The sequence below is a fragment of the Mustela nigripes genome, chromosome 2, assembly GCF_022355385.1.
Source record: "Mustela nigripes isolate SB6536 chromosome 2, MUSNIG.SB6536, whole genome shotgun sequence".
NCBI lineage: Eukaryota > Metazoa > Chordata > Mammalia > Carnivora > Mustelidae > Mustela > Mustela nigripes.
In genome coordinates this window covers 200,862,782-200,874,118 of record NC_081558.1, presented here as the reverse complement: position 1 = coordinate 200,874,118, position 11,337 = coordinate 200,862,782, and the positions used below count along the sequence as shown (strand labels likewise).

Here is an 11,337-nt window from a genome sequence, read left to right as displayed (position 1 = left end):
TGATTTTTAAAGTGTTAGCTACTAGAGTATGAACCAACCTCATTTCTGATGCCCATAGGTATGTAACATCTTAATAAACTTGGGCATCATTTTTCTTCCTTTCTAGTTTAACTTTTGAATTAAAAAAATTGTTTTGTACTGATTGCTGATTAATCCCCCTAATAGATACACAGTATGTGTTTGCGGAAAGAAAGAAATTTTCAAACTGACTCTTCTAGATGGGTTGGTTAGCTTGAATTTGTTTCCTAAAAATAGACTGCTTTCCTAAATTTATATATAATTTTGTAACTGTCTGCTTCAAATCTGAACCAAACCCGAGCCTCTGAGATACAGACTGTCCTGAACCAATCCATCACTAATTCTACAAAAATGATTGAGGAAATTGTCCAAAGGTTATTCCTTTAGATAAGAACATCACATATTAGTTGGTATTCAAATTAAATAGTAATCTATGCATAAAAATTAAACTTTACATAGAATGCAAAATTAAAAGTAAAAACAAAATATCCAACCTTACTACACAGGACTTGCTGAATTGAGAACACAGGTAAGCTATTGTGGGGTCAACGCACTTACCACGGTCAGGTTCAATTAATAGCCAACAACACGAGCAGTGTACCTAGAATGCTGATTAGATAGACATACTCATCATACTCATCACCCACCCCATAAAATGCTTGTGGACTCTAGGAACCCCAGACACATATTAAAGAAGAGGATTTAATGGATAAAGGAGCAATTGGACTCCTATATTTCCCTCTATTTCTATATAGAGGTGATTTTTGTGATGAATAAAGTCTTAACACCCATAAATATCCAAATATTTACTCCAATAACTTACTTAAAATGTTTTTATACTTTATAAATAAAATTTAAAATAAAATGTACTTATAAATAAAATTTATACTTTCTAGATTTTGGGAATGGACAATTTTTCCTGGAAGATAAGTAATCAAATGTCTTAGGGATACAGTACTACACCTCCTGGATTTTTTGATTGATGATCCTGTGACTTGTCTACCATAGAATGTTCCAAATCTTCTTTTAGGTTATAGAGTTCAGGGAGATTATAAATATCATCTGTTCACTCATTCCTTAAATTATTCAGCAGATCTTGAGAGTCTCAATTGCTTTGTACTGAGGGTAGGGAATTAAAACAAACAAACAACCCCCCCTATCAAAAATCTCACTACCAGAAGTAGCTTGTCTTCATAGGACGAACATTAAAAAGTTCTTATACATAAAAAAAAATTATGAAGGAAAAGCTTAATGCACTACCATCAGATCTAAAAGTTGAAAGAAGCAAATAAGGAAAATAAAAATACACAGCATGCTGGTGTGTGTGTGTGTGTGTATTTCCCAGCTAGTCCATGCACCTAGAATGCCCTCTTCAGGGGAACATCACTGACCACAGACCCACTCCCCTGCTGGGCTCAGGGCCTCATCACTGCCCTGTTTGAGCCTTCTGTGTCCTTGTTTTTAGTTCTTTAGTTATCTTCCCTACCTTATTAGAAATTATCTCTTCATGTGTTTGTTTCTAGCAATGAATCATATACTTCATGAGGGGAGTGACAGATACTATTTATCTTTCAACTGGTAACAATTCAATTGAACAAGTGGTTAATTGATTTGCTGAAGGCTGGATTTTTGTGGAGGAGACATGATAAAGAGGAAAACCTTTACTTTTGGTGGGGGGCGGGCAGCAAACTGAATTCTACTCTTGGGCTGCCACTCACAAGTTTGTTGTGGGAGCTGGAAAGGATATGGCATGGACTTCGGTGGTGGCTTTGGGCACTGTGTTGGGGCAGAGTCTCTTTGTACCTTCTTTGTACTCTTCCTCTTAGCCTACCTCTGATTTCAGCCACAATGTCCACACTCTGGGAGTTCAGACTTACCTGCTGGTAGCCGGGCTTGTTTTCCTGGGAATTGGCTCAGAGAAGTATGGACTGGGGGTGGCAGGGATTTCTGTCCCTGGGAGCAATCCTTAACCAACGATGACGGGAAGCTGTTGGAGAAATACTTCTTCCTCCTGTCCCTTGGAGGGGATGTTTCAGAGCGGTACTTGTTTTCTTTTCAGAGGGCTTGGCAGGATCAAACCCTCTTTGAGAATGCAGCTCTATATTACCTTTCCTCGTTCTCTTCTCACCCTCATTTCTACTTCCTGGTATCTCACCCCAAATAAGCCACCTGTACCCGGTTCAAGTCCCTATCATAGGCTCTGTGATCAGGGAGACTCAAACCTAGAGAACTGTGTAAGTAAGCAGCAGAGGTCACTAAGCACTAAGTGGACAGTGCTTTTGTGCTCCAGATTTCTACATAACACCCAACATGATTTCTCTACCACCTGACACATGCTTCCTGATTTATAATTGGGTCTAGCTAAGGACAACTCTACTGATACTTTTTTTTTTTTAAGATGTTATTTATTTATTTGACAGAGAGAGACACATCAAAAGAGGGAATACAAGCAGAGAGAGAGGGAGAAGCAGGCTTCCCGCTGAGAAGAGAGCCTGATGCGGGGCTTGATCCCAGACCCTGGGATCATGACCTGAACTGAAGGCAGACGCTTAAGGACTGAGCCACCCAGGTACCCTTTGATTGAAACTTTTTGTCTTTTTTTTTAAAGATTTTATTTATTTGTCAGAGAGAGAGAGAGCGCGCAAGCACAGGCAGAGAGAGTGGCAGGCAGAGTCAGAGGGAGAAGCAGGCTCCCTGCGGAGCAAGGAGCCCAATGTGGGACTCGATCCCAGGATGCTGGGATCATGACCTGAGCCGAAGGCAGCTGCTTAACCAACTGAGCCACCCAGGCGTCCCTGAAACTTTTTGTCTTAAAATATCTGAATTCTATTTGCTATGTAAGATTTATGTCATTTAAAAAATTTATTTATTAAAGATTTTATTTATTTGACAGAGAGAGATCACAAGTATGCAGAGCAGCAGGCAGAGGGTGGGGGTGGGGTGGGGGAGGAGGCTCCCCGCTGAGCAGAGAGCCTGATGTAGGACTTGATTCCAGGACCTTGAGATCACGAACTGAGCCAAAATCAGAGCCCATTGAGCCACCCAAGCTCCCCTATTTATGTCATTTTAATATTTGTCTTATTTGCTGTCAGGGAACCCTGGATAGGAAACATGCACAAACCCATCAGGCAGGCTGAGGGGTAAGCTCACCCACCTCTGCTTGGAAACCTTTATAATGATCAATGGCAGATACTATAAGTTGCAAGAGTTCAAGAATCCTCAAGTAGGAAAATGTATGAGCTAAATGTTCCCAAGAGTTTCAGCCTTCTGGAGTCAAAACTCTGACCTTCCAAATGCAAATCTGATAACTGAGCCCCTCCTCCACAAATGCACTAAATGGTGCAGTCTAATACCTTGTCTCCTATTTCCCTGGGTAGGGAAGTGGAGGACAGTGGGTACAAGATGCTTTCTTCTCATATATTCTCGCATTTGCTATTCCTGTCTCCCTTTCGTTCACTCTGGATCTGCCATCGTGCTGTACCTGTCTCCTGCCCACACCAGTTCGTTCAAAGCCACAGACAGTCACCTGTCCTCGGTTTTTCTTTTGTATCTCCAGCCCAGACCTGCTACAGAGAACTTTACATGAAGGCTTGGTGACGGTGGCAAGGAATTATAGCACACATAAGTAAACAACCTAAATTTGAATAAGTGGATAACCTTTTCTCAAGTTCATCAGCTATTTCTGTTCTGGGTGTCTGTTACCTTATACTTCTTTTTGGGTCCCTGAACTGCTGCCATTTTTGCTGCCACTTTTGTAGGTCTCCTCTTTCACTTTATGATCTCCCTCTTCCCCTTTACTCTTAGTCCCCAGATTCACCTTCCACCCATTTCAAAGAAAATATTTTCAAAGCACACATTATCACTGCATGTGAAATTTACTGTTAATTTGTTCAATGGAAAAATTTAGCTTCTTTTTTTGCAAACTCCTTATTCCAGACTCTGCCCCAGACTTTGCCTTTTGAAATCCCATTCTGTCTTCTCAAACAAAATGCCAGTTTGCGGTGCATATTTAGCAATGCAATAATTGTTAGAAACTTTGGAAATCACAGTTTTTCTTTAACTGTTTAAAGATCAGATTCTTAGGTGGTTTCAAGGTTGAAGCATTACTCATAGCTCCCCAGCCAGGGGTTTTTGTTAAAGGAAGCAGGCTAGGATAGACTTTGTTCCCTTTCCCCAGAATAGAGACTCTAAGGGTTAGATTCAACCATTCTGCCCCTCCTCGTGGCCAAATCCAGCTCCAACTGCCTGAATCGGACTGTGGTCCTGCTGACAACCCTACACTATGTCCCTGGGGGATGTCTCAGGTTCACTTCATGGGAAGGGACCAGAACTAAGGGTGAATTGGGAAATTATTAGAGTCAGAAAAGGAGTTTTTAATTTACACAACTTCTGCCAAAATATGTATCTTTGAATTAGGCTTGGGATGCTGCATCAACTGCCCTCTGATACTGCACCATGAAGCCAATATTACTTTCCCCAAATTCAGCAAGCCAGACTCTAGTTTCTAAGGATGGAAAAGAAGAATGCTGATGGTGCTTAGTGGTGTTATTCAGATCTTCAGATTCTTTTTCTGAGTAGTTTTCCAGAGCCATTCTCTTTCTCCTTCCTTTCTGGGACTCCAATGACACACAGGTTTGATATTCTGTTACGGTTCCATGAGTCCCTCATGTGTCTCCCCTTCCCCTAACCCCACTCCAAACTATCTGCACTCTGTTTTCAGAATAGAAAATTTCTATTGTTCTCTCTTCAAGTTCACTGATTCTTTACTCTGTCTTCTCTATTCTGTTGTTGAGACCATCCATTAATTTTTTGTTTTTATATTATATTTTTCAAAATTCTAAAATTTCTGTTTGATTCTTCTACATATTTTCTATGCCTTTGCTGAGGCTTTCTATTTTTTCATGTATTTCAATCATGTTTATAATTGTTTGTTGGAGCATGTTTGTTGGATTCCTGCTTTAACATCATTGTCAGATATTTCTATCCCCTGTGTCATCTTGGTATTGTCTGTGGATTATGTCATCTCTCATTCATGTTGAGATTTTCCTGGTTCTTGGTAGGATGAATGATTTTTGATAAAACATAGATGTCTGGATCTTACTTAAATCTTCTGTTATACTAGGCCTCTTCTGGCTCAGATCTAGTAGGTAAAGAGGGGCACTGCCAAATTACAGCTAGGATGGGTGGAAATCCATGCTTCCCAATGGCAAGTGGAGAAGAGATGATCCTTATTACTGCTGGCTATAGGTGTGGTTAGAAGGTCAGGCTTTTTGCTAGGTCTCTGCTGATACTACCCTAGCTTGGAAAGGCAGGAGTACCTTGTTACTACTCCTCACATGGCCTCCACCAACACCATGGGGATGAGGTTGTCCTTCTTATCACTAGGTAGTGATAAAAGTTCTGATTTTCTTCTAGGCCACCTCTGACACAATCCAGAGGCATGAGGGAGGGACAGAGATGGAAATCAAGCCTCCCCACTGGCAATGCAGGAATGTGGTTGGGTGGGGAATGGGACCTGGCATAGTAAAATCCCTGCTCCCATATGGGTCTTGTCTGATATTACTCTAGTGGAAGGGTTGGGGGCGGCTCCATTATAGCCTGGCAAAGGTGGAAGTCTGTGTACTCTACTTTGTCTTTGCTGGTGAGAGTAAGGTTGGGGGCTGGGAACAGATTTCTCTGTGGTATTTAGCTAGAGTAGGATGTTATTTTAGAAAAGTTTTCAGTCCAATTGACATGATCCTTTTGGATAATGGGAGCAAGTTTAGTTTAGTTTTTTGTTTGTTTGCTTTTAGGTACATGTTGGTGTTTCTGGATTACTGGTTTTTCCAGGAATGCAGTCTGGAATACCTGAAGAAAAGAAAACCCAAAACCCGAAAGCTAAGAACCAAGAGAACTTATCACTGTGTCTTTCCATGGGTCTCAAAATCTCTGGCCTGACCTTATGTTCTCTCTATCTTCCATAGTCTTCTTATGTTGGTTTTATGTATAACGTCCCAGTTTGTTTGTTTATTATGCTCTAGTTAGCAGAAGGAATAGAGAAAAGTACTCCAACTCCAGTTTTCCAGAAGGAGAAATCTCTCTGAAGTCAAGATGAAGTAGCTTTGAGGCTTTGCCTGACACTACTTTATCCAGCCAACTTCTGAGGTTTTAGAGGCTCAGTGGGTTCTCATTAGACTCTCACTTTTGTTACCTGTTTTGGTCTTAAATCTGAACCACTCTGAGCAAGTATCTGGCTGTGTAAGAGGTGTGCCTCCTCCTGCCCAGGCTACTACCATGTTGTAAACCACTCTACTCTGATATGCTCGTGTGTGTATCTTCTCATTTGCTTCTTCTAGGTCCTTCCCGATGTCTAGTGTATGTCTGTATTCTTTTGAGAAACTTGATAAAAATTCTCTATATTCTGGAAAATGAGTACCAAAGGGATAAAAACAATCTCAATTATGTTATAATATTTGACATGCTCTTATATTTGTTCAAGTCAAATTTAAATTTATCATTTAGTTATTTTGTTTTTAAATGGGCTTATTTGAATCGCCAAAACAGCTATTTTCTACAAAGAAAAAAAGTTTGATTTTCTTTATAAGAAAACTGTTGTTCATGTGCTGTATTGCTAAATAGAAGAGAAATGAATATAATATATTCAATATAATAATATTGAAAATAATAAGGTAAATGAAAAAACAATCTCAGCTTATATATTGTGTCTGTCTTGTTAGAGACTTCCTTGTGTAATTTTAATTCCAAATGCCTTCATATTTGCCCTCTGTTTTTCCCTGACATTGAGAGTCAAGAAAGTCCAGACAGAAAGTATGTGAAATAAAATGGTTGCTAAAGCAGAAAGTGTGTTTAACCCTAGAACCCTATTATCAATTAAACTAATATTATGGCTTCATGATTTTCTTTCAAAAATAATTTCCCCCCTCTAAACTGTCTTGGAAAAGCTACTTCTTGCTACCAGTCCTGTCTCAAGGGATGTGTACTGACTGGAAATTTTGAGCTTCTATAAAAGTGTTTATTAAATTTTTGAATAATTGCATTAAATACCAACAATAAGCAATCATCATTTTCATGTTTGTTGAGCAATTGCTCCTCATTGAACCACAAACTTGGGCTACAAAATTCAGAATAAAGGGCAAAGTACAAGAAGTTCTTTGCTTGGATAAAACATTCGTAGATACTAAGAAACAAGTAAACCAACCAATCAACCAAACAAACCTCAACTAAAAACAAATTGAACATGAAAATTGCATTAGAACAAGTCAAATATACCTGGGGTAAAAATAAATTATAACAACAGTGTGTATTAAACACAATTCTCTTCTGAAGAGTTTATGTCTACTTCTCTGCTTTATGCATCTTTTCCATTTTAAACTTAGGATAGTTCAAGGGGAAGAGAGATGATATATTGTTTTTACTTTTCCTTCACTTACAAAGGAAACCTGAGAGTGTGGAAATATTTTCAGGACACAAATCCTCCAACTACCTGTCCAATGAGAGGAAGCCATTCTTAGGATCATGTCTACTTAAACTAGATCAGGCACAGAGAACTTCTCCCACTTTGATGCATGATTTTTTGGTTTTGCTAGATTTAGTTGTTAGAGAGTATTTTCTTAAATGGAGCCGAATTGTTCCTCTGTGATCCAGTTTGGTCATAGGGAGTAATTCTAGGCTCTATGCCATATGATAGCTTTAAATTTTTTTTTCTTCTATAGGTAAAATATTCTCAGGTTTTACCAGGGTTCGTTTTGAGAGTTCTTTCAGACATTGAAGCATTGTAATAACCCTCTTCTTTTGATGTTACCTATGTTATAAATATACCTGTTAAAATGTGATTAGAAAGTCAATTTAAGAAAATTTCAATTCAGTTCAATTCAGAGAATAGTTATCAAGCAAATTTGATGTGCCAGACACTCTGTTGGGCCCTGGGGCTGTGATAGTGAACACGACCATCTGTCCTCCTAAAGATCACAGTTTGCAAAGACAGATATTCAATAAGTAATTACAACTGTGATGAGTTTATGGAAGAGGATGTAAAGTTGTCTAAAGCAAGGTGGATTTAATTAATCCTGGAGAGCATGGAAGGCTTCTGTGATGAGGAGACATTTAAGTGAGGGCTTGAAGCATGAGTTGAAATTGGCTGAGATAACAGAGATTCAGGCAGTGGAAGTGGTACAGGAGGAAGCTTTCAGGTCCCCCAAGTCCAACGACACTTTTTAAGAAGAGTATTCCAAGTTCTCATGTCAGTGGAAAGAGTCTTGGGTGGCTGCCACCATTAGGTAATGGGGAACTCCATTGTTCTGAAGGAGCAAGGCCTTGACTTTTCTTTCTGTGTCATGTTGCCTAGTTTTCACAATGACTCCTCTACTTACTTATACCATAGGTTTTCTTTCTTTTCCTCTCCTCTCTCTCTCCCTTTTTCTTTCTTCTACTTCTTTATCATGTAAATTCAATTAGTTAACATATAGTGTATTGTAATTTTGAATGTGGATGAGGTAACTGGGCAATGAGCACTGGGTGTTTTATACAACCGATGAATTACTGAACTCTACACCCTGTTTTTTTTTTTTTTTTTAAGATTTTATCTATTTATTTGACAGACAGAGTAGACGGAGAAGCAGGCAGAGAGAGAGATAGAGGGAAGCAGGCTCCCTGCTGAGCAGAGAGCCCGATGCGGGGCTCGATCCCAGGACCCTGAGATCATGACCTGAGCCGAAGGCAGCGGCTTAACCCACTGAGCCACCCAGGCACCCCTCTACACCCTGGTTTTAACAACTCTTCTGGTTATGGGAATGTATCATCTCAGAAATAAGTGCTTTAAAGATTTTACTTTTAGAAAAAATGCTCAACAGACAACCCCTCTTTCTACTTGGCTATATTTATGTGCCACACAGCTAATTAGATAAAGACCAGAAAGTTTTCAATGGTTTTTGCATAAAAGAATTTATTGATGACATTCTAAAGAGCTGTTAGTAGCTTAGTAGGTGAAGAAATCATAGGGCAGTGGGTTGGGGTGTGAATAGGAAGTGAGCTAGTAAATACAGAGAATACAGACACTCTAAAGAATCTTGGCTATAGAAAGAAGAAAAGGGATTGGATAAGTATGTAGAGGAAAAGAGGCATTAGGAAATGTCAGGTTATTTATTTATTCAGAAGAGAGACTATGGCAAAATTAAATATTGCTGGAAGTACACTACTCTTTATGGCAAAGTAAGAAGTATGAGGAAAAGCATCCCTAAAAGGAGGCCTCATCCATGATCTTTGGTTGTTTTCAATTTGGTTTAGAAGGTAAATGTAAAACATAAGTAATGACTTAAGAATAGGATATCCTATAATAACCTTTATTGTGAATTAGGTGTGTGATGAGAAAGGGAAAAGAAGGAAAAAGAAAATGAGGTACTATATATTGAAGCGACAGTGTTTTCAAAAGGTAGTAGCAAACCAGAGATCAACTTGGGCTGGTGGTTTAGAAAAGGAAGAGATTTTGAGGCTCATTCCTCTACTTTCAATCAGTTTGACTTTAGGGAAGTTATGCTGTTTTTATTTTATTTTACTTTTTTAAGATTTTATTTATTTATTTGACAGACCGAGATCACAAGCAGGTGGAGAGGCAGGCAGAGAGAGAGGAGGAAACAGGCTCCCCACTGAGCAGAAAGCCCGATGCGGGGTTTGATCCCAGGACCCTAAGATCATGACCTGAGCTGAAGGCAAAGGCTTTTATGCAGTTTTTCCAAGCTTTTGTTTTCAGTGTGTAAAAGGGATCATGATGCTGAATTCACTTTTGTGTTTGTGAAGAGGAGATAATTCTTGTAAAGTTCTGAGTATGATTAATATACAATAAATTATAACTCATAATACCATAGAAAATGGGACACTATTATTCTATCATGATTTGCACATAATAGCTCTTCACTAAAAAAACTGGAGAGAAGGAAGAAGTGAAATACATATTGTGAGCAAATATATAAAGTGAAAAATATGTGTGAGGATAGATGACAACAAATTAGACGGGTCTATAAATGATGCCCTACAGTTTCATTGTGTTCATGATATTAGAAAAATCTGGGAGATCAGAGTACTTGGAACCTAGCTAGAAATTCATGATATAAAGAGTTAATTACATTATCTGTTATAACAGGTACAAATCTCAGTCCAAAATAAACCAGAGATGTAAGAAACATGACTTGATTCTTTTACAAATCAACTAAATTTTTCTTCAAATCTTTTGTTGTTGTTGTTTATCTTTATTTTATTATATGGATTTTTATCTCAAAATCATAAATGTAACTCTTCAATCCAGCTAGACTAGAGGACAGTAGGAAAATATGAACCAATGGAAGTACAGCGAGAACACAAAGATTATAGACTATTTTGAGCAGATGGGGCAAAAGGGTGCTATCCTGAGTTACAGAAGGAATAATCTGGTAGTTAAGATAAAACAAAAGTCAAATTTACTAGATTTGTCCACGGTCAGCAGTGGTGATCTTGTTAGTCTTGCCATTCGTGGACCCAAAGCACTCCATGGGTTCCACAATATTCATGCACTGTCTCACCTTGCCAAAGACCACGTACTCGCCATCCAACCACTCAGTCTTGGCAGTACAGATGAAAAGCTGGGAACCATTAACATTTTCCACGTGTGAGGTTCCAGGACCCATGTGCTTCAGGATGAAATTCTCATCATCAAATTTCTCCCCATAGATGAACTTGCTGCCAGTGCCATTATGGCACGTGAAGTTATCACCCTGGCACAGAAGTCCTGGAATAATCCTGTGAAAGCAGGAACCTTTATAATGAAATCCTTTCTCCCCAGTGTTCAGAGCACAAAAGTTTTCTGCTGCTTTTGGAACTTTGCAAACAGTTGGAAGGAGATGGAGCTTGCCCTCAATAGTGATGTTGAAGAACACAGTGGGATTGACCATGGTTGGGCAGCAGGGGCAGATCCGGCGGTGGGGGTGGTCATCTGCAAGATCTCTTTGAATTTTTAGTTTCTTTGGACATCAGACATTTAAGCTGTCTCTCTATTCCCCGGGCTTGGGTTTAAGTTCCAGAGAGATGTATGTGATTTCAAGATATTGTATGACTCATCTTGTTTTTGAGTCATCTGTCCACACAGATATTTGCTGATCAATTCATGGTTCCATTTAGTCCTTGCTCCATGATCTATACAATAAACTACTGAGACAACTCTCATTCTTGTCTACCTAGGGCTTTAGGTCCAGTGGGTCTCTCTGACATTTTCATGTCAGGCTTGAAAACGGAACCATCATTCTAAAGCTTTTACACTATTCCCTGGTAAGGGACTTCTGGGACATATCTATG

General features: G+C 39.1%; 1 protein-coding gene across 1 annotated transcript; it reads right to left on the bottom strand.

Moving 5' to 3' along the window:
* Nucleotides 1-10,469: 10,469 nt before the first annotated feature.
* Nucleotides 10,470-10,937, bottom strand: LOC132010284 (peptidyl-prolyl cis-trans isomerase A-like). The gene has a single exon (XM_059388185.1). The coding sequence runs from the start codon at nt 10,935-10,937 to the stop codon at nt 10,470-10,472; it is 468 nt and encodes a 155-aa protein (XP_059244168.1).
* Nucleotides 10,938-11,337: the final 400 nt, after the last annotated feature.

Coding starts and splice junctions, on each gene's coding strand:
- LOC132010284 (XM_059388185.1), bottom strand. CDS start 10,937: ATGGTCAATCCCACTGTGTTCTTCAACATCACTATTGAGGGCAAGCTC.